We start from the raw sequence: 23828 nt of genomic DNA, 5'->3' as shown, positions 1-23828 counted from the left end.
GGAATATGTCAAATTAATTAGCACAAAAGACCATCACACGATTCTACCAATGAATGTTTGCATCTAGAAATTCACGAACATGGTCAACAGTCATGTTCACTTCAACCCCTTAAAAAAACCAAAAAAAAAACCAAAAAAAAAAAAAAAAGTGTTTGTTTTGTTTTTAATTTTAAATAAAGCATTAATGTTACATTCAGACTTAACTCCTAGTACCATGCTAGATCTCAGTGTTGTCAAGAGTTCCTAACCCCACAGCGATGACTGTTTGCAGCTGCCCCTTTTTCCTGCTTTTAAAATTAAACAAAAAATAATAATAAAAATTAAAAAGGACAGGGAGGGGAACTGCAAAGAGCCTGAATTATTTTTTTTTCCTTTTTTTTTTTTTTTTCTTCCAAAAGCTCACCAGGGGATTGCAGATACTCGAGACAAAATATTCATTGCATACCAGAAAATGCTGCCAGTCTCCTCCACCTTCACACTGCTCACTCAGGGTTTGCTGTGACACGATGGCAAACAACAACAAAAAAAAATTACGTAGCTCTTATTTACAATTAATTTTTTTTTTTTTTGTAACAATTGCTTCTGCAGGAAAGGGGAGGGGGGAAGAGAAAAAAAAAAAAAAAAGAAAGTAAAACCTCACAAATGCTGGGAACACAAAGGGTGTCAGACACTCCCGCTCGCGCACTCACACACCGCAGATTTTGGGGGTTTTTACACACATTTAAGTCTGGCTTAAGCTGATTTCAGGATCTCCACCCACCCTCCTCCCTCCCCCCCCACCCCACATCCCAAAATATATATATAAAAAACCCTGGCCCCACTGTACAGAGCGGTCGCACACGGGTGCTTTGCAGTCACACTGAGCATGCTGGGGCTGGGCTGGGCTGCACCCCACAAAGAGTCACGGGTCCGTGAGAACACATCCAGCTAGGGAAGTGGGAAGGCTGGGATTGGATTCAGAGCTAGGCTGGGCTTGGGGAGGTCTCTGAAGGGCACTGCCGGCTCTCCCTGCTCTGACGGGCTCAAAAAAGCCCCAAAATCCTCCTGGACAAGCAGAACAAAGCGTTAGTGCTGCTGCTGTCCCGTCAGCACTGGGACTGAAGCCTCCTAAAAGTGCAGGGAAACACTCAAAGCTGGGGGGAAACGCTCTGCTGGGTCAGATGCACACAGAAATTCTCCTTTCCACGGACAGATGTGACAGCAACCCCCCCAAACCCACCCCAAACCCACCCTGCGTCCATCTCCTCCCCCCTGCAACAGATGAATGAATTCTCCACCAAGTACCAAAACTCCTGCATCAGTTTGTAGCTTTTAGGAACCGTGTGTTCAACGCTAGGATCTGTTAGAAAAATAAACACTTCACGAACAAAAGGACAGAAAAGCAAAGCACCAGGTTTGGTTTTTTTTTGTTTGTTTGTTTGTTTGTTTCATTTTTTGTTTGTTTTTTCCTACAGCTCCAAAAGCTTCCAGCATGGTACAGATTCCTTCCCTCCCTCTCTCTCACCTGGCTGCCTCAGTGGCTCTTGTACCTTTGTGGTTATCAGTGGAGGGAATATATATTAAAAAAAGAAAAAAAAAGGAAAAAAACCCAGGAATTCCAGATTTTTGCACTGCCCTGGTGGCGCTGCTTCTTTCCCCTCACTCTCTCTGACTTGAGGAAATTAAAACTGACCAAAAGCTCCTCAGCTGCCCCATTCTTAAGCCCCTCCTGACCCCCTTAACTCAGCACAGTTGTCATTCTCCTGCTGACCCCCCTGGAACTGAACCATTTTTTAGCACAAAATCCCGGCTGAAATTGCAGATTTCAACTGATTTTGACAAGCTCAAGGCAGGATTTGGCAGAAACCAGAGCTGGAGGTGCTGGTGTGGATTCAGGGACAGCATGGAAGTTCTGAAATTTTAAAAGCAAGGCCAGGGCAAGGCTGGAGACTGACTGAATTTTGGAATAAATCCATTTTACCTCTCTGCAAATGCTCCTGGATTACAGCTGTGGGACAGTGAATCTTTTCAAAGCCTCCTCCTCCTGTGAATGAAACTTCCTGCTCCATAAAAATCTCTTGGTGCTCCTAAAGAAAGGCATTTTCCCACCTTTCCTTCCAGAATGTTCAGTACAAATTAATTCCCATGGGCATTTAAAAAGGTGAAGTCTGGTGCTGCTGAAAAATGATGTATGTGAAAATAAAAATATTCAAAATAATACAAAATATTCACCTTGACAATTTTCTCCTGTCTGTAAAAAATGTGAAGTTGCTGTATTTTTAACAGAGACCATTAGGGCTCAGTGTTTGTACCAATCAGCAAAGCAGGGTTAGAAAAAGTTACAAACTGCTGAAAATCAGGGATTTTCGTGGTGTTTGGGCTGTGGGACACTCAGAAAGGAGCAGCCTCCAACCCATCAGAAATGAACGTGTGAGAAAGCAGAACAGTTCTGGGGAATAAAGGGCCAAAGCTGCCAGGATAAAACAATCCAAAAACTGCCTGAAACAACAGAAAAATGTTTCACTGCCTTAACTTCTCTTAAAAAAAAAAAAAAGAACCAACCAAAAAATATATTTGAGGTGAGATGCACAAAATACACTTCAGAAAACATCAGGTGTGGCAGGTGAAGAACCAGATCCCCCAGAGTTCTCCTTGTACACTTGAATTAAAATAAAACCTCAAGAACCCAATGGAGAAGAGCAGCTTGAAACAGTTTGGACTGCAGGGGAACAGCTCTGGGAACCAGAGATTTGCACAAGTGTTTGCTACCCCCAAATGGTTTTTGTTTTGAAAATGTGGCCATTTATTTTCCCAGCATTACCCAAGGAGCTGAGGGAATTTCTGCTCTCCCTGCAATCCAGTGGGAAGAGCTGTGGGATTTCCCTGCAGCCTGATGCTGTTCTGGAAAAAAAAAAAAATTAAAAATCAAACTATTGTAAAAAAATAAAAGTAAGATTTACAATGAAACAACATCATCTTTATTGTAACTGCAACAGTAGTTCCATGAGAGTCAAGAACGTTAGAGAACTTCAATTTTTATAAGGTAAAGGAATTTACCAGCCTCAATAAAATCCAGGGAATCACACAGGACAATCACTCAGCTGCTGGAGGAATATTCCATTCCCCACCTGAATTGGATTCAGGCTCTTTCCTGATTATATTTAGTGTATCACCTCTAGGAACTCTCCAAAATCCCAAACAGGATTCTAAATCTGCTGCCACCAGAAATCCCAACTCATTATTTAGCTGCCTTATGTTACCTTCGAGAGGCTGGTTACAAAATGGGGAGTTCTGTGACCAAAAAAAAAAATAAAAACCAAAAAACAAGAAGGATGCAAAGCTTGTCAGCTGGAAGAGAAGGTGAGCAACGGACAGAAGCACAGAGGGTTTAAGGAAAAAAATAAAAATAAAACTAAAAATGGCAGGTCCAGTTTTCAATGTTTCCACCAACAAACGCGGTAGAAAAGTGTCTGAGGGTGTGGAAAGCGAGGTTTGTGGAGTTTGATGAAGTTCAGAAAATAAAAACGTTAGGGGAAGGATATGGCTGCTTGGATAAAAGCACATTAAAATGGCAGCACACACCTGGAGTGTCCTGCTGTGCCAGGGACAGGCTGAGGGCAGCTCTGCCAGCCCCAGAGCCCTCAGGAACTGGAACTGGGAGCTGATCCCAGAGATCCCTCAGGAACTGGAACTGGGAGCTGATCCCACAGGAACTGGAACTGGGAGCTGATCCCACAGAGCCCTCAGGAACTGGGAGCTGATCCCAGAGATCCCTCAGGAACTGGAACTGGGAGCTGATCCCACAGAGCCCTCAGGAACTGGAACTGGGAGCTGATCCCACAGGAACTGGAACTGGGAGCTGATCCCACAGAGCCCTCAGGAACTGGAACTGGGAGCTGATCCCACAGAGCCCTCAGGAACTGGAACTGGGAGCTGATCCCACAGAGCCCTCAGGAAGTGGGAGCTGATCCCAGATCCCACAGGAACTGGAACTGGGAGCTGATCCCACAGATCCCACAGGAACTGGGAGCTGATCCCACAGAGCCCTCAGGAACTGGGAGCTGATCCCACAGAGCCCTCAGGAACTGGGAGCTGATCCCACAGGAACTGGGAGCTGATCCCAGAGCCCTCAGGAACTGGGAGCTGATCCCACAGGAACCTGGGAGCTGATCCCACAGAGCCCTCAGGAACTGGGAGCTGATCCCACAGATCCCACAGGAACTGGGAGCTGATCCCACAGATCCCACAGGAACCTGGGAGCTGATCCCACAGGAGGGGTGGGAGCAGATCCCACAGGATGGGTGAGGAGAAAATCCCACAGGCAGGATGGGAGCAGAACCCAGAGGCAGGGGAGAGGAGCAGATCCCACAGGCAGGAGGGGAGCTGACCCCACAAATCCCACAGGAAGGGTGAGGAGCAGATCCTACAGGCAGGAGGGGAACAGATCCCTCAGACCACACAGGAAAGGCGAGGAGCAGATCCCACAGGAAGGGTGAGGAGCTGACCCCACAAATCCCACAGGAAGGGTGAGGAGCTGACCCCACAAGTCCCACAGGACAGCAGGAGGGAGGCAGGGAAGAGGAACACTCCAGCCTGACTCATGGGATCTCAGGTGACCAGAGCACTACAGGAATCCTCTGTCACACCCACAAAAGGACATCCCTTGCCCCAAAAGCTGAAGAATTTCATTTTACATTATCTGTTGGGGTTTTTTTGTTGTTGTTGTTTTTTTTTTTCCTTGGAAAAAAATCTATAATATAAGCATTTTCCACGGTACCCAATGGAAAACAGTTTTAAAAGTGATTTTGCTATTTCTCTTCCCTGTTCTGCCCCTCTACAGAAGGAATAAAAGAAGGGTGAGTGGATATGGGAAGGCTGTAGGTTGAATATCTGAATTTCTCTGGAATGAGCTGCAATTTGCCTACAGCAGAACAGTTTTCTATCCAGCACAGACAAAAGATCTCCCATCCTCACTGGAGGGTGTTTTTTAAATCAAAGACACTGGAGCATCTCCGAGTTTCTTGATTGTTTTCCATGAAAAACGTGCCTGAATCCAAGAAACACAGGATTCCTCCCTGGGTTCCATCCTCCTCCACTGGAATTAGAACAACTACATTTTTGCTGAGAGTGAACTCGTCTCAAAGTCTGTTAAAGCAGAGGCTCATTATTTTTTTTTTTCCATATATTTCAAATACAGAATAATAGTTTTAAACAGCTCTTACCAGCACTGGGAAAAATCTATTCTACTTAAGGATTTGTAAGTATGCTTTCCACAGATCAGTCTCAAACCTTATTGCTTCACAACTGCAGTATCCCTTGAAAAAAAAAATAAAATATTGAATGGTCTTGTTAATTTGTCTTAAATGGCTTTTCAGATTTGGCAGGGGAGGGAGAACGGAATGGCCAACAGAGAACATTGACTTCAAAATATGACTGTAGAAGGGTTTCCTCTTATTAAAAAAGAATACACTGTATTAAACAGCTGAAAGTAAAGACAGCATTCAAAGCCCATGAGTCAAGCCACAGCCAAAACCGTGTTCTACCCCTAAGTATTGTTTTCTTTTCCTTTTTCTTTTTTTTTTTTCCTCTTTTTTTTTTAAACAAAGATTTTCCTCAACTGCCATTTTAATCTTCACCAGAGGGTGCTTCATCTTCAGATCCCTCATCCCCTGACTTTTCTGGTGGAGGGCTGGCTGATTTTTTCTTTTCTGGGGGACTTTCAGGCTCTTCATCCTCTTCTTTGGGGGATGGGGTCTTTTCTTTTGTTGCCTTGGAAGCTGTGGGGCGACCTGCCTTCCCTTTGCCTTTCACTGGGCTGGGGGTCACTGGAAAAAGAAAAACCTTGTAAAACTCAGCAGCAGCAAAGGCAGGAAAACTCACAGTAAATGGGATTTCAAAGTCATTCAGCAGCAGTTTGACCACAATGCTTTTAGCACTCCCAATTAGCAAAGCTGAAGTGAAGAGCAATCTTTTAAATCTAAATCAGATTTCAAAGCTGTTTAATTAGCCAGGTCCTGGCTAATTGCTGGATGTGACATCAGAAATGGACACAGCTCTTGTCAAAGCAGAACACACATTGCTGTTACCATTTGACATTTCCTGCAGAAATGCACCCACTTTTCCTCTGGTTCACATTTCCCCACCCTGACAGCATCACAAAGTCCCAAACAAAGCCACAAATTGGTATTACTTGGCTGTGAGACACACAAAGTCAGAATGCAGCACCTCAGCAGGGAAGGTTTTCAATACCACGAGTTTTTACCATCAAGACACAGACACCACATCAACCCCTAAAGGAAGAATTAAAGCCAGCTCATGATTCCATCCTGCTGCTTTAAATCATGGCATTTTGGCCCTTCCAACATTTTTGTGGATGTCTGTGACCCCAAGAATTCAACCAAGCTTCTGCAGCAAAAAGAAAATCTGGGTTTTAAACTGAGAAACTTGCATTGCACAGACTCACCTGTAGCCTTTAGCCTGGGCTTGGGCATTTTCTTTTCTTTCCTCTCTGGCTTGGATTTCTTGGAGACCTTCTTGTTTTTCTTTTTTGAACTGCCATAGTCACTGTCATCATCATCTTCCATGAGGAAGTCTTCATCACTTCCTGAATCTGCTGGAAGCATAAGGAAATTTCAGTTTTTTGGGAAAAAAAAAAGTGAAAGATGCAGCTGAGATTTGCCAGTTAAATTGTGGACACAGACTCTGAGACCTTGTGGGCTTCCATTCATCTGCTGTGGTACAAAATCTGACTGGGTTTTTACATCAGCAATACCACAGGACAGCAAAAAGCATTGAGATGTTTACAATTATCCTTTAGGGCTGCTTACAAAGAAATAGATCCCTGGAAAATACATAACTCACATCCCTGGAAAACACACAACTCAAATCCCTGGAAAAAAAAAAATCTTCATCTGCAAGGAAAAGGCACCAAGATGAAGTTTCTAGTCTCACAGATTCTTCCAGATTCCCTGAGGGAACTCTTCAATTATTTAATGCTTTCCTAAAATCTGTCATTGAACCTTAGAAACTTTTGACTCCAAAAATTCCAAAGCAGTTTTGAAGCACTGCCTTATCTCCCACTGTCCACGACCAACCAAGCATGCAGGAGCAGTAAGTGGTGCAAATTCGTGACAGATTCCAACTTCCAAGTTACAGAAAGTTGTCACAGCCACATTTATATAATTTAAGTACTTGATGACTTAAATCTCATTCTGGATAAAAACTGCAGGGAAGGGATCAGCAGATTTACCCACTTGTGAAGACAAATTTTGTAGGACACACCTTTACTGCAAACTTGGGAGCACAAATTCCAGCTGTGAAAACCCAACTTGGGCAGATACACAGTAAAAATGAAGTTACTGAGGAGCACAATTTCTGTCCTCAGTGTCCCAGCCAGAAAGCAAACTGTGTCTCTTTTGCTGTGCCTTTTTCCAATCCCATTTACTCACTCTCCTGGAACTGTGCCTCATCATCCTCTTGCTCTTCCTCCTCACTCCCCACGTCATCCATGAGCATCTCCCGCTGTTTGGAGGCTGCTTTGGACGCCGCCTGCCGCTGCTGACGAACGTTTTTGTGATCTTCCTTCTCATCCTCGCTGTCCTCTGCAGGAAAAGGCCCCAAACTGGGCTGAGTACAGAGCAGAGAGCTCCTGCCACGAGGCAGCACGTGGGCAAAACAGGGGCAGGGCATTTATCAGGGGGTTAAAACATTCACTGAGTTACTGTGAGGACAATTCAACTTCATCAACACCTTCCTTACTCACCCAAAGATCCTCTGCAGCATTTTCCTTGCAAAATAACTTTTTTTCTCTCTTTTTTTTTTTTTTTTTTTTTTTTTTTACCTGCAGGCCTTTTCCTGGATTTGGAGGCTGCTCTCTTATTCTTGTCTGGTTTAGCCTTCTTTCCTTTTTTGCTTTTTTGAGAGCTCTCGTAGTCGCTGTCGGCTTTGCCATCGTCAGCTCCTACGTCATCGTCTTCGCTGCCAAAATCTTCATCTGCAAGGAAAAGGCACCAAGATGAAGTTTCTTGGATCATTCTGGACAAAAGCTGCAGGGAAGGGATCAACACATCTATAAAATTTGTCTCCAGAAGTGGATAGGACCATCACATTACAAAAAAAAAAAAGCATTATCCCAAACCAGTGTGGGAAGTAACAGCAGCAGAGGCAACATATGACTTAAAAGAAATGAGAATTATTTCATTTCTGTCTCAAATCCTACTCCTGCAGCTCTCGCAGGTGTGAAGAGACATGATTTAAATACACAATCAGTACAATGCTATCAGTTACCTGCTGAGTGTGAATCATCTTTCTTAGTCTTCACATCTTTGTCTTCTGAATCCTCACTGCAAACAAGAGAAGGATAAAGGCTTAGTGCTTGTCTCAACTTTGATTTCAGTCATTCTTGTGTGAACTTTTAAAGAGCAAACTGATGTCCAGGCTGAGAATTTTCACTTTTCCTGGACATACTTCAGGATTGCTCAGCTGTCTGTGGAGTTATCATGGTTGGGAAGATAATGTTCAAACTCTGAATCACAGAAAAACTTAAACCAGGCAGGAAATAATCAGATTGAGGTGAACCATGCCCTTCACTCTCAAACCAACCCACAATCCACATGGCTTCCAGTTTAGTTACAATTTTGATGGTTTATATACAGTCTATAAATGAAATAAAGATTTATCATTAATAGATTTTTAGTCAGCACTTGTCTTTATGTCATTGTTTAGATTCCATTCTGTGCATCTTGCTCTTAACTGGCACGTGTCTGCCCTAAGCTTTCTCAAATGATTTGATCATTTGATTCATTTGGAAAATAAAAGACACCTTGGGGTGACAGAACAAGAATCATTTGGCAAAACCTCCATCCCTGAAACTGAAATCTGCCATGAAAACAAAAAACTTATTTCAAAGGTCTCATGGCCATCATTTGGGGACTGCAAAATGGAAACTCTACAGGAAAATTTCACCTTGCACTAGGGCAGCACTGAGGCTGCTGGAGCAACTCAGCTCCCAAACCAAGTTCTGTGTTTATAATTACCCAAAACGAGGAACAAAGAGCCACAAAACTTCCAAACGTCCCCTGCCCTCAGTGCCACCCCACCCCTGGCAGCACAGGGATGCTCTGAGAGGCTGCAGAACGCGGGGCAGGAGCTGCTGCTGGCCCTGGCTCTCCTGAGGATGCAGCCCTGGATCCCCATCCCTGCAGTGCAGCTGCCTCTGGAGCTGCTGCAGTGATGGAGCAGCGCTGACAAATGTTCCACACCCGGCTTCTGCTCTGCTGCCATCACGGGTCTCAGCCCTGAGTGAGCTCCCCATCTCCCTGGAATTCCAGTGCTCTTGGAAGATGCTGCTCCCCACACACAGGACAAGGCTCTGAGCAGTGCTGCCAAGAGATGAAAAGCTGGTTTTTTTTTTTTTTTTACCTGTCCTCCTGAGAATTCTTCCCAGATCTCCTCTTGTTTTTAGCCTCTCGGGGAGACGAACGGATTTTCTTGGATGGGGGACCTGAATCTCTTCCATAATCATCATCTGGACAGGACAGGACAAAATGGGTTGGGATCAAACTCATTCCCAGCCAAGTGCTCTCCTCAAACCGAGCATTTCAAAAAGAAAAGCTTCATAAAATTTCAAAAAAACTTTGGTGGAAGCAAAGTCCTGGCTTAAAGCACTGATGTGAGCTTTTCTTCTGCCAACAGCACCATGAAAATGTTCTGTACAGAGAAGTCTCACCCAGGGAAACACAAAAAAAAAACTCACAAGAGGACACAGGATTTATTTTACATTTTGTTATGATATAAACTTATTAAAAATTAACATCCACGTGTATTTCTACATGATTCTAACAGCACACCCTATTTCCTGGGATAGGATAAAGGATGTTATTTAATTAAATAGGAGTTTTCAGCAGAACTCCTTACAACTATTACACAATACCTTATTTAATGAATAAAACCATTATAATTAAGAATTGTGCAGATTTGTCTCATTTTAATTATCAGTGCAACCTTAGCATTGAGTTTATCTTCCAAGAACTCAGAATATATTCCAGAAAATTTCTGTTAATTCACAGATTATTTTTTTTTTAGAAACAGGATCCAGAATTTTAATTCAGAGATTACATTTCTTCCAAATGCAACCCAGCACTATTTTGTTAATTCACACAGATGAGATTTTTTTTTTTAGCTGCAATCCCCCCCCAAATGCCTGTTAATGTGGGCTCAACTGGAGCTATAAAATAAATGGAAAACATCTTTTCCTGTGGAAAAAAAGTGGCATCAAGGAGCCTCTGCCCCAGAACATAACACAGAGCAAGGAAGGCATTGCTGCCAACAGCCTCCAGGCACTACAACAATACCAGCATTAAATAAGAATATTTCTACCACCATTGTTTGTTTAATACAAAACATATGAGAATGATTACATTTTCAAATACTTATTAACAGTTCAGGCTGTGAAGAACACAAACTCCTTGGAACTGGAGTTGAAGATGTGATTAGAAGCAGAACAATTAATATGCATGGCAATAACGAGCTGCTCCAGCCCAAGGAGATTAAGGGGAAAAAAAAGTCATTTACCAGCATCATCTGATTCCTGAAACTGGGAGTAATCGACCACCTTCCTGTTCCTGTTAAAAAGCAGAAGAAAAAATTAGGAATTCATCATTTCAGAGCTACTAAAGCTTGAAGGAACAAGAAATGTCACATCCTTGTTTCCAGTGCTGCATTTGTAGCCCAAAAACATCCCAAGAAAACTTGGGATAATTCACCTCCACCTCTGCAGTCACCAGTGAACACAAAGTATTTTAAAGCATAAATGGCATTTTCCTGAGGAGGTTTTCTAATAATCTGGGTTGCAGTCTCAGAATGTGAACGTTCTTTTTGATAAATACACAAAGATTATAAATCAAACATTTCTAAACTGCTCCTTCTGGAATTTCTGCTCTCACAGCTCGCCTGCTGTCACACCTTCTCCTCCCAGTTTTTATTTTCCCACATGATCCCTGTTTTTAAAGCATTTGAAGTTTTTATTGGGGTTTGCAGGAGCTTTCTGAATGAGTTGCACTGATCTGGAAGTCAACAAAATCCAATCTTCTTCTTGAACTCACTGAAACCTGCAAAATGGAATTGTTGGTTATTTTATCAGCACCTTGTCCATCAAATCCCAGCTGTTCTACTGACAAAATATCAAAATCCAGCTGTTCTATTGACAAAATATCAAAATCCAGCTGTTCTATTGACAAAATATCAAATCCCAGCTGTTCTATTGACAAAATATCAAATCCCAGCTGTTCTATTGACAAAATATCAAATCCCAGCTGTTCTACTGACAAAATATCAAATCCCAGCTGTTCTATTGACAAAATATCAAATCCCAGCTCTTTTATTGACAAAATATCAAATCCCAGCTGTTCTACTGACAAAATATCAAATCCCAGCTCTTTTATTGACAAAATATCAAATCCCAGCTGTTCTATTGACAAAATATCAAATCCCAGCTCTTTTTTTATTGACAAAATATCAAAATCCAGCTGTTCTATTGACAAAATATCAAATCCCAGCTGTTCTATTGACAAAATATCAAAATCCAGCTGTTCTATTGACAAAGTATCAAAATCCAGCTGTTCTATTGACAAAATATCAAAATCCAGCTGTTCTACTGACAAAATATCAAATCCCAGCTCTTTTTTTATTGACAAAATATCAAAATCCAGCTGTTCTATTGACAAAATATCAAATCCCAGCTCTTTTATTGACAAAATATCAAATCCCAGCTCTTTTATTGACAAAATATCAAATCCCAGCTCTTTTTTGACAAAATATCAAATCCCAGCTCTCTTTTTCTGACAAAATATCAAATCCCAGCTGTTCTATTGACAAAATATCAAATCCCAGCTCTTTTTTATTGACAAAATATCAAATCCCAGCTCTTTTTGACAAAATATCAAATCCCAGCTCTTTTTTTTTGACAAAATACCAAATCCCAGCTGTTTTATTGACAAGATAACTGCCCTATAAAACAGCGACCAAAGGAAACCAAGACAGCCACAAATTCAATTAAATTTCAGCTGAAAATGCCTCAAACTCCAACTCCAAACACCTCCTGGAAGGACTGACAGGGGCTGGGAGGAGCTGGAAATAGAGAGATTAATTCACACTGAGCTCCCCAAATTCAGCTGCACTCACTGTCACTTAATTAATTATCATTAATTAATTGCTGATAAACTCAGTTCAAAGACAACCCAAATCTGCTGATCCATCTAAAATCAAGTTTAAGTTGAGCACCTCTAACTCATGGCTTAGAGAAGGATGCAGGAGCAAAATTGGTTTTATTTCAACCCAAAGCTCTTAAAGAAATTTAAAAGCCAAAAAGTGAAACCAATCCCTTAAAAAAATCCCAAAAAAGACAAATAAAATTAATAAGTTCCCCTCCTGAGCATCTCTAACTCATGGCTTACAGAGGATTCAGGTGCAAAATTGGTTTTATTTCAACCCAAAGCTCTTAAAGAAAATTAAAAGCCAAAAAATGAAACCAATCCCTCAAAAAACACCCCAAAAATACCAATAAGGCAAATAAAATTAATAAGTTGCCCTCCTGAGCACCCCTAACTCTAACTTCTAACTTCTTAAAGAAAATTAAAAGCCAAAAAGTGAAACCAATCCCTCAAAAACATCCTAAAAATACCAATAAAATTAATAAGTTCCTCTCCTGTACAAGCACCTCAAACTCATGGCTTACAGAGGATTCAGGTGCAAAATTGGTTTTATTTCAACCCAAACTTCTTAAAGAAAATTAAAAGCCAAAAAATGAAACCAATCCCTTAAAAAATACCAAAAAGGCAAATGAAAGGAAGACAAGATTTGTACAGGTAAATCAAGTTTAAGTTCCCCTCCTGAGCATCTCTAACTCATGGCTTACAGAGGATGCAGGAGTAAAATTGGTTTTATTTCAGCCCAGAGCTCTTAAAGAAATTTAAAAGCCAAAAAGTGAAACCAATCCCTTAAAAAAATCCCCAAAAAGACAAATAAAATTAATAAGTTGCCCTCCTGAGCACCTCTAACTCATGGCTTACAGAGGATTCAGGAGCAAAATTGGTTTTATTTCAACCCAAACTTCTTAAAGAAAATTAAAAGCCAAAAAATTAAACCAATCCCTCAAAAATACCCCAAAATACCAAAAAGGCAAATGAAAGGAAGACAAGATTTGTACAGGTAAATCAAGTTTAAATTGCCCTCCTGAGCATCTCTGACTCAGGGCTTACAGAGGATTCAGGTGCTAAATTATTTTATATCAACCCAAACTTCTTAAATAAAATTAAAAACCAAAAAGTGAAACCAATCCCTCAAAAACATCCTAAAAAATACCAATAAAATTAGTAAGTTCCTCTCCTGTACAAGCACCTCTAACTCATGGCTTACAGAGGATTCAGGTGCAAAATTGGTTTTATTTCAACCCAAACTTCTTAAAGAAAATTAAAAGCCAAAAAATGAAACCAATCCCTTAAAAAATACCAAAAAGGCAAATGAAAGGAAGACAAGATTTGTACAGGTAAATCAAGTTTAAGTTCCCCTCCTGAGCATCTCTAACTCAGGGCTTACAGAGGATGCAGGAGTAAAATTGGTTTGATTTCAGCCCAGAGCTCTTAAAGAAATTTAAAAGCCAAAAAGTGAAACCAATCCCTTAAAAAAATCCCCAAAAAGACAAATAAAATTAATAAGTTGCCCTCCTGAGCACCTCTAACTCATGGCTTACAGAGGATTCAGGAGCAAAATTGGTTTGATTTCAGCCCAAACTTCTTAAAGAAAATTAAAAGCCAAAAAATTAAACCAATCCCTCAAAAATACCCCAAAATACCAAAAAGGCAAATGAAAGGAAGACAAGATTTGTACAGGTAAATCAAGTTTAAATTGCCCTCCTGAGCATCTCTGACTCAGGGCTTACAGAGGATTCAGGTGCTAAATTATTTTATATCAACCCAAACTTCTTAAATAAAATTAAAAACCAAAAAGTGAAACCAATCCCTCAAAAACATCCCAAAAATACCAATAAAATTAGTAAGTTCCTCTCCTGTACAAGCACCTCTAACTCAGGGCTTACAGAGGATGCAGGAGCAAAACTGGTTTTATTTCAACCCAAACTTCTTAAAGAAAATTAAAAGCCAAAAAGTGAAACCAATCCCTTAAAAAAATCCCCAAAAAGACAAATAAAATTAATAAGTTACCCTCCTGAGCATCTCTAACTCATGGCTTACAGAGGATTCAGGAGCAAAATTGGTTTGATTTCAACCCAAACTTCTTAAAGAAAATTAAAAGCCAAAAAATGAAACCAATCCCTTAAAAAGCCCCCAAAAAGGCAAATGAAGACAAGATTTGGAGGGGCTGGATCCCACCCAAGCTCTGGAGAGGAGCCGAGTCCAACAGCGCCGTGCACTGCTCACTCCTCCCAGTGGGAGCGTGGCAAAATTCCACTTTAGGGATAAATGATTGGCAATTTGGGATTTATTCCAACAAGGAGCCTTCCTGAAGGTTGTCTCCTGACCCATCTCATGAGTGAAAACGTGAATTTTATTCTCATAAGCATCAGAAGAATAATTATTAAATACGAAATCTGTTTTTCTGTATCAAGTATTGAGTAAAAGTATTTATGTATCAAGTATTTTTTCCTGTGCAAGCAGAAATGGGGTGGAAAAAAGCAGAATTTCCACATATAAACAACACTTTTAGACATCACTGAGCTACTGAACAAGATGGAAATGGCAGTTTTTTCCACCTTGCTTCCTTCAGAGACATAAAATCAGGAATTGGGAATGTGACAGTGGCACAGCATTCCCAGAAATTGGCACCTTGAACAAAAACTTCCCTTCCCCATCCCCAGAAAACCCTGCTCACCTTTCCTCACGTGCTCAGCAGAGAGGGATATTTGTGTTAAAAAAAAAAAATTAAAATTAAAAATCATTGTTTCAAAAGAGACCAAAGTGAAAAGAAGAAACCAAGTGGAAAGATTTTATTCTGATAAGCATCAGAAGAACAATAAAGTTATTACATAAGAAGTGTTGATTTGATGCAACAAGTATTTCGATTTTTTCCTGTGAAAGCATAAACTGGGTGAAAAAAAAATCAAGAGTTTTGTATTTAAACAAAAAAAATTATTTTGTATTTAAAAAACAATTAAAAATCATCGTTTCAGAAGGAATCAGAAGTGAAGCTGATTCCTTGCAGAAAGTGATAATTGTATTTTAAAAAATTAAGAATTGTTCCAGAAGGAATCAGAAGTTAAGCTGATTCCTTGCAGAAAGTGATAATTGTATTTTAAAAAAATAAGAATTGTTTCAGAAGGAATCAGAAGTGAAGCTGATTCCTTGCAGAAAGTGATAATTGTATTTAAAAAAATTAAAGTTGTTTCAGAAGGAATCAAAAGTGAAGCTGATTCCTTGCAGAAAGTGATAATTGTATTTAAAAATAAATTAAAAATCATTGTTTCAGAAGGAATCAGAAGTTAAGCTGATTCCTTGCAGAAAGTGATAATTGTATTTAAAAATAAATTAAAAATCATTGTTTCAGAAGGAATCAGAAGTTAAGCTGATTCCTTGCAGAAAGTGATAATTGTATTTTAAAAAATTAAGAATTGTTTCAGAAGGAATCAAAAGTGAAGCTGATTCCTTGCAGAAAGTGATATTTGTATTTTAAAAAATTAAAATTGTTTCAGAAGGAATCAGAAGTGAAGCTGATTCCTTGCAGAAAGTGATATTTGTATTTAAAAAAATTAAGAATTGTTTCAGAAGGAATCAGAAGTTAAGCTGATTCCTTGCAGGAAGTGATATTTGTATTTAAAAAAATTAAGAATTGTTTCAGAAGGAATCAGAAGTTAAGCTGATTCCTTGCAGGAAGTGATATTTGTATTTAAAAAAATTAAGAATTGTTTCAGAAGGAATCAAAAGTGAAGCTGATTCCTTGCAGAAAGTGATATTTGTATTTAAAAATAAATTAAAAACCGTTGTTTCGGAAGGAATCAGAAGTGAGGCTTGCATTATCTTATCTTGCAGGGTGGAGTAAAGAAGGAATCCCTGCACTGAGGAGAAAAAGCTGCAAATAAATCTCCAACAGCACCAGAGAAGCTGAGACAGACCCAAGCTGCTCCTGCCTTCCCCTGACTCCCAACCCCTCGCTCACCTCTCGCAGCCCAGCCTGGTTTGATTTGATTTTTTGATTTCTTTATTTGGAGCTGCTGTGCAAAACCAACTCCAGGTTTGCAGGGAGCCCGCAGCGTTGACTGCACCGAGGTGAGACAAACGCTCAGGAGAAGGAGCTGCTGGGGGCACTGGAGAGCCTCTCTTTGCTGGCAGACACAAAAATCAACTCCCTCTTAAATCCACTTAGGCTGAGCATGAAAAGACAGCCTGGGATGGGGCATTGTGCTTTGAAACAGAAATGAAAATTTGAAGGTAATTTCCTTGCTCGTGCACGTAAAAAGTTCAGAGAGAAGTTTTTCATAACAGCTGTCAGTCCAATATTTTTGGAATAAACAGGAGGAAACGCGTTGGGATTGAAGCACTCGGTGAAATTACTCCAGTAATTTAACTACAGCTCAGAAATGCCCAGAAATTCTTGCGACCTGCACTTGATGCGTGCCAAAATGCAACTTTGCAATTATGAAAAGCAACATCAACATGTCAAAGGATCACTAAATGCCCATAAAACTGAGAGAAAAAAAAAAATCATCTTCAGTTTAGTCCCTAAACCCTCAGTTTTTGTATCAATATCAGCACAGCCCTGCAATCAGATAGAAAAGTTTGGGGTTTTTTTAGGGGAATGCACAGATGAAATGCAACATCAACATGTCAAAGGATCACCAAATGCCCATAAAACTGAGAAAAAAATGTCATCTTCATACCTCATCTTCAGTTTAGTCCCTAAACCCTCAGTTTTTAGATCAATATCAGCACAGCCCTGCAATCAGATAGAAAAGTTTGGGTTTTTTTTTTTTTTTAAGGGAATGCACAGATTCCCAGATATTTGTACAGGCATTAAAACCCACAGATAAAATCCACATGAAAAAAAAAAAAAAAAAAGAAAAATCCCACAACATATAATCCTGCTAAAAGGAGGCTTCAAAAATCCAGGCACTGAAAAGAACGTTTAGGTCAAATACAACCAACCCACCCTCACTCCCATAGAGCAAAAGCAAGGAGATGAAATGGTTCTTGAGGTTTTTGTAGGTTTTTTTTTTTCACCACAGCCTTGATTTAAGCAATGTAACCAAAAATTCTCAGTATTTGTGAGCAAAGCTCCAGCCCCTCCTGACCCTCAGGGCTGGCTCAGTCAGGTTTCACTTTTCAGGTAAAGCTGAGACCAATATTATCACTAAAAACACTTTTTGGTGCCTTTTTTCTACACAAAAAAAAAAATACAAATTCCAGCCCCAAGTGTTTCCCGCAGGGATTTTTGGAGCTGTGCAAAGCAAATGTGCAGTGCTGGGTTTGGGCTTTCCAAGAACATTGATTTAAAACCACCAGCAGAAGGTGGCACAGGGCACTGGTGACAGTCAGGGACCCAAACCACGTCACTTTGGGGTTAATCTAAAACTGGATTAACTAAGTCCAGCTAAAAACTGGATTAACTAAGTCCAGCTAAAAACTGGATTAACTAAGTCCAGCTAAAAACTGGATTAACTAAGTCCAGCTAAAAACTGGACTCAGCACCCACCACTGAGAGGTGAGTGGCACCTGCAGGATTTTCAGGGATCCACACAACTCTGAACTCCACAAAACAATTCAATGCTCGCTGACAAATTAAATTAAAACGATTCAAATTAAATCAAAACTATTAAATGCCCACTACAGAGCTCAGATCTGGGTCTGGGCTGACTCCCCACGCCAGGCTCTGCTCGTGGCACCTGCAGGATTTTCAGGGATCCACCCAACTCTGAACTCCACAAAACAATTCAATAATTAGCAGCAATAATTAAAGCAGTCCTGTGCTCATTCTCTATTTGAGTCTGACTAGAATTGAGATTTTGCTACAGAAATGATGCAGAGCAGGAGGGGAACCAAACAACACCCAGCTCACTCCCCCACCCTGATATTTTGAATTTTCTTGTATCTCCACCTTCTCTTTGTTTCTCTTCAGTCTGAGAGCAAGAATCAGCTTTTTACTCATCTACCTCTGGACCACAGAGCATCACTCAATTTTATTAAGTGCCAATCCCCAAGGAACTCTTGCTTGCCTGCAACCCCCCAGACACTTTTCCACAATCACAATATTTCTAATTACACCGCCCAGTGACAACACTGGCAACAAGTTATATTTCATAGATCTATTTTTCTCCTGCAAGTAAAATTTCACCCTTCCACTGCAGTGCCAACAGCAGGCTGGGACTCAAATCCAGAAAAATGAAGGATGCAAAGCCTTGAAGCACTGAGATAAATTCATAACTGGCTTTAAGCTTAAAATGAATGACCAAAAAAAACCCTGGGATTTCCACCCCTGCCCACAATATCTCAATTTGCAAAGCCTGCAGGAGAAGACCAGCAAGTAAAAGTGACCAGTGAGAAAAAGCAGAAGAAAAGCTGCACCAGAAGTCAAAATTCTGACCTTAAACACATTAATTGATGCTGTTCATATACAGAAAAGCACAGTGGCTCCAAGTATTTCATTTCATTTGGTTTTATCCCTATAAGCAGCCCCAGCTCTCTTTGCAGAACTTCAGGAGAGTTACACAAGAGATGCAGGTCAGTAATTTCAGGTTCCTTTCGTTTTCACTCCTTGCCTTTTTCTAACAACACTGAACACCTCATCATTATCCACCCAGGAGAAATGGAACTGTGCAGGAAGGACCTGGCTCTCAGTGCCAGGCACATGAAACCTCTAAATAGCCAGGACTTTAATACTGCTTAGTGTTAAAGAACTGACATTAACAGCCAGACTCAGCCACAAGTCAATTTTCTCAACAAGTGGAGTAAGAAGTTGGGCTGTAGGATGGATCTGACGAAGTTCACTGCTTTAGGTGCACACATAGTCACCAGAAACCAGCAAGCATGCAAAGTGAGGAATTAAATGTACAACCATTAAAAGAAATTATCACAAAACAAAGAGAAAATTCCATGTGTTAGGAATGACAAAGCTCTTTTGTGAAGTATGATGGATAAACAAAGGTTGGAAGGATGGAGAAGACCAAAACACAAACTTCTCAACACTGACAAGAGCAGTACCTGTGTATTCCAGATGTGTACACATCACCAATTAATTCAAAGGACACTGACTAGAGGAGAACTCTCTCACCACTAAGCCTCACTCTGATGAAGAACCTTGCACCAGGCTTCCATTTTACCAAAAAACCAGCAAAGACAGGCAGAAACAACTTCACTCCAGCATTAATTCATTAATGGACCTGAATCTATAGGCAGGGTTTTCTAGCTAGCAGAGCAATAAAATGTAGCAGCCACTGAATATTTACCTTTTTTCCCCTGGAAGGGCAATTAAACCCAGGGAGATAAGGGCCTGCTGCGTCTACCCTGCCACGTGCCAGGAGGTTTTGTGCTCCTAACCAACCTGTTGGACTTTGGTGTTCATTTTCCTGCAGAGCAGAGCCTGCCAGCCGAGGCTGAGAGCAGGCAGACCTCCCACAACACTCCAGGACTGGACAGAGGTGTTTTATTTTAATTATTATTTGTTTGAAACCCTCGCAAAAATACTTAATTCCAGCAAGCTCGGAAGCTCTGCTTTTAAAGACAGCAGCCTTTCCTTACCTGGAACAAACCTCCAACACTGAAGTGTCCCCTCAGGCAGCAGAGCCACATCACCACTAATTTGGGCAGCTCACCCACCACTGAGCCACTCCCCTACTTAGCAAAGCAGTCCTGGGTTCCATTTATATTTTAAATTCTGCATGATGAGAACTATTGCTTAAATGCAAATGCTGTCGTCTCTAAGTGCATAGACGCATCACTGTCACAATTCATTTGTACTTTTTAGTTAAATTAGCCAAAACACCCAACATCCACAGCCCAGACCGGGCTTGCTGGGAATAAAACCCCAACTGGGAATAAAACTCCAACCAGTCACTTGAGACTGAAGAAATTCCAACGCATGAGAAGAACACCGTGGGAAACTTCATACCTTTGCTATAAAGGCAACTTAAATCACGAGTTCACTCTTTTGCCACATCCTTGGCAAAGCTTTGAGACACAAGGGAATCGAAATATCCCGAGCTGGACTGGACTCGCAAGGATCATCCAGTGCAGCTCCTTGCCTTGCACAGACACCCCAAAATCCCACCCTGGGCATCCCTGGCAGCGCTGTCCAAACGCTCCTGGAGCTCTGCGGCTGTGCCCATTCCCTGGGGAGCCTGGGCAGCGCCCAGCACCCTCTGGGGAAAGGAATATCCCAAATACTTTCCCAAATACCCCCCCTGGCACAGCTCCAGCCCTTCCCTCGGGCTCCGCTTCCCCGTGCCGCACATCCCCGAAGCCACCACGCTCCTTCCCACCCCACCAAGCCCACCCGGCGCTCCAGCACCGCTCAACCCAAGCCACCAACCCCAGACCCACCTCGGGCACGCACAGCCCGGCTGCCGAAAGCTCGGAGAGGAGAAGAAAAGGGGGCGAACAGCAGCGGGAAGGCGAGCCCGGAGCGCGCAGCCCGCGGCCGGGCGGAGCAGGGCGTGTGGCAGCGGCGCTCGCACCGAGGGGGCGGCTCCTGCCGGCTCCTCCCCTACGCGTGGTTCCCCATGCACAGCCCCCGTGCCCCGGACCCTCGCCGGATGGCACCGCGTCCCCTCCCCCGGCAGCGTGCTCGGCCCGGCCCCGCCGCCCGGAGGGGGACCGCGGATCGCGGCGAGAGCAGCGCCCGCCCCGCGCCAAGTGGGTCACGGCGGCGGCGGAAAAAAAAAAAAAAAAAAAAAAAAAAAATCCCCTTTTCCCCGTTACAAAATGTGGGACAGCGGCCGCGGGGCCGCCCCGCCGCGGGGCCCGGGCCCGGGCGAGCGGCGCGGTGCTCGCCGCGGTGGCCGTGCCAAGTGAGCAGGGGGGAAAACAAGGGGAAATAGAGGAGAAATCGGCACGGCCTGAGCGCGGCCTGCCCTGCGCGGGGCCGGCCCGGCAGCGGCGGCGGGAGCGGCGCCGCCGGGACTCACCTGACGGGCCGCGACATCTTCCCGGCGCTTCGGGCCGCGCGGGGCTGGGCGCGGAGCAAACGGGGACGCTGAGGCCGCCGCGGCCGCCGAGGCCGCCCGGAGCGAGCGGGAGCGCTGGGCCCAGCGCCTCAGGCCGCGCCTGCGGAGCCGCCGCTCCCCCGTCAGGCGCCGCCGCCGCCCCCGGTGCCGCTCCCCGATCCCGATCCCGGCGCCGGTCCCGGTGTCGCTGCCTGATCCCGGTGGCGGTGCCGGTGTCGGCGCCGGTCCCGCTCCCGCCGCTCCCCCCCGCAAAATGGTCGCGCTCGCCCCGCCGAGAGGATGCGAGCGGGGGGGCGGTGCCGCCGACCCCGCCGGCCACGCCCCCCTCCGCCGCCGATTGGTCGGAGGCCGCGAGAGCCCGCGCCCCATTGGCTCGTTCGAACCATCACGGCGCGCAGGGCCCGCCCGCTGTCCCCGCGGGGAGGGCGGGCAGCGCGGCCCGCACGCGGCGGCAGATTCGCCACGGGCTCCCGGTGCCGCCGCGGCCCCGCCGCGCCCCGTCCCGCCCCTCCCGCCGCGCCCGCCGCGTCTCTCCGTCACCGGCGCCACGCTGGAATTTTTCCCCGTTTCTCCGGCAATTTTTCGCGGCGCTGCGGCGCCTCAAGGCCCGAGGCGCAGATTCGCCGCGCGGGCCCGGCGCGGTTTTGGAGGGAAAACGCGGCCCCGGGCGCGGGTTCAGAGTCGTTAATTTTTATTATGAAGAAATGCAAAAAATCGGTCTCAGCGGCAGATTTTGACAGCAGCACTGATGTCACCACCGCCACTTCTCCCTGTGCGAGTCAGCAGTTAAGTACACGCACAATTCATGCAAAGTCCGATGAAGATTTTGGATTTTTTTTTTTGCTCTTTAAACTCCCCGGAAATCCCAAAATGACTCATTTTGGTTAGAAAAGGGGATGCTTTAACCGAGAAAAAAATTAAATGTATTACACAGTCATTAAAATGGCAGCTTCTGCCACAGCAACTCACTTTTGCTTTGCTTTGGAGCTTCACCCCTCCATTTTAATAAAAACAGCATTTAAATCCCATTTTTTACACATTGGGAACTGTGAGGAGAAGGTTTGACGATACAAACAGGGTCAGATTTGGAGGAGAAATGCCAATTTTCGGATCATTCGAGGCCATTTCATGCCCTGCTTGAGTTTCACTGGAATTCCTTTGGAATTCTGGCCCTTCTCCTGCTCCATCCCATCAAGGCTCAGCAGATCCCGGCTGCCTGTGGAATAAAAAAAGCCCAAAATACACGGAATTAAGGAGCCCCGGGGAGGAAGGTGCAGGAACCACAACAAGGAATTCTTTGCTGGAAATATTGGATTAAACCCCACTGGGGCTGACTCAGAGGCGCACAAGTTTTGCATATTTTTATGTCCCGCCCATAGCCCAATAAAAACGCAATAATTGAGGATATTTCAGCAGAGTTAATTTGGTTTTTGGGGTTTTTTTGTTTGTTTGTTTGTTTGTTTTATTGGGGGGGGGTGTTGGAGTTGTTTTAGGTGTGTGTTTTGGGGTTTTTGAGTGGGTATTTGGGATTTTTATTTCTTTGTTTTGTTTTGGGGTTTTTGGTTTGGTTTTTATTTTCCCCTTTGGTTAGTTGGGGGGGGGGGGTTTGTTGGGCTTTTTATTTTTTGGTGTATGTTTGGGTTTTTTGAGTGTGTATTTGGGGTTTTTCTTATTTTTTTCCTTTTTTTTTAGTTCTGTTTCGGGTTTTTTGTTTTTTTTTTTTTTTTTGTTTGTTGGTTTGGGGTTTTTTTTTTTGTTTTGTTTGTTTCCTTCTTTGTTTGGTTTTGGGGTTTTTTCTTTTTTTTTTTTTTCCCCTTTGTTTTGTTTGTTTTTCTTGCGCTTTGTCCCCTCCCTGTCGCGCCTATCGCGACTTAGGCAGCCGAGGTTAGGGCAGTGCCAGCCCGGGGCCATCGCAGCCCCGCTGTCCCTTTGTCATGGAATTGTCCCCAATCCACACCGGGACAGGATCAAACACGGAATTCCAGGAGATTTTCCCATTATTCCCTCCTACCACACCCCAAACCAGGCTGGGCTTTTGTGGTTAAATTCAATTTATAATAAACTCCACAATGTCCTGTTCTCCCCACTTACCACTGTGGGGTTTTTATCAGCCCTGGGAGCAGTGAATTTTTATTTATTTATTTTTTTAATCATTGATTTTGCATTTTTAGCGTTAATTTTATCATTTCACCAGCAGATTTTTCTGGTTTCACCAGCACCATTTTCCCCGTGCTAATCAGCACAATTCATGCAAAGCCCACTGGAGATATTTGATTTTTACACTTCCAATTCCTTCCAAACCCCCAAAATCACTCATTTTGGTTAGAAAAGGGGATGCTTTAACCGAGAGAAAAAAAAATTAATGTATTACACAATCATTAAAATGCAGCTTCTCAATTTTGTTTGCGTTTTGGTCTTTGGAGCTTCACCCCTCCATTTTAGTAAAAACAGCATTTAAATCTTATTTTTTACACATTGGGAACTGTGAGGAGAAGGTTTGACGATACAAACAGGGTCAGATTTGGAGGAGAAATGCCAATTTTCGGATCATTCGAGGCCATTTCATGCCCTGCTTGAGTTTCACTGGAATTCCTTTGGAATTCTGGCCCTTCTCCTGCTCCATCCCATCAAGGCTCAGCAGATCCCGGCTGCCTGTGGAATAAAAAAAAGCCCAAAATACACGGAA

At 43.0% G+C, this 23828-nt stretch overlaps 1 protein-coding gene across 7 annotated transcripts; it reads right to left on the bottom strand.

Moving 5' to 3' along the window:
• Positions 1 to 2934: 2934 nt before the first annotated feature.
• On the bottom strand, positions 2935 to 21346 carry NUCKS1 (nuclear casein kinase and cyclin dependent kinase substrate 1). 7 transcript variants are annotated; one of them, XR_008434739.1, is made up of 9 exons: positions 21104 to 21346; positions 10552 to 10601; positions 9400 to 9505; positions 8266 to 8321; positions 7820 to 7972; positions 7428 to 7580; positions 6443 to 6592; positions 3973 to 5804; positions 2935 to 3752 (listed from the first exon to the last, which is right to left on the bottom strand). XR_008434739.1 is itself a non-coding variant. In XM_053963957.1 (8 exons), exons 1-8 carry the CDS (start codon positions 21118 to 21120, stop codon positions 5605 to 5607), a joined length of 885 nt encoding a protein of 294 aa, XP_053819932.1. In that variant the 5' UTR covers positions 21121 to 21346; the 3' UTR covers positions 2935 to 5604. The 7 variants fall into 7 exon arrangements, 2 of the variants coding, with proteins under 2 accessions (XP_053819932.1, XP_053819933.1); XR_008434743.1 differs by having other exon boundaries at positions 2935 to 4086; positions 4133 to 5804; XR_008434741.1 differs by having other exon boundaries at positions 2935 to 4086; positions 4139 to 5804.
• Between the last annotated feature and the right edge of the window lie 2482 nt (positions 21347 to 23828).

This window comes from Vidua chalybeata, chromosome 24, assembly GCF_026979565.1.
Source record: "Vidua chalybeata isolate OUT-0048 chromosome 24, bVidCha1 merged haplotype, whole genome shotgun sequence".
Taxonomy (NCBI): domain Eukaryota; kingdom Metazoa; phylum Chordata; class Aves; order Passeriformes; family Viduidae; genus Vidua; species Vidua chalybeata.
The sequence above is the reverse complement of the archived record's forward strand: the minus strand, read 5'-3'. Positions and strand labels throughout refer to the sequence as shown.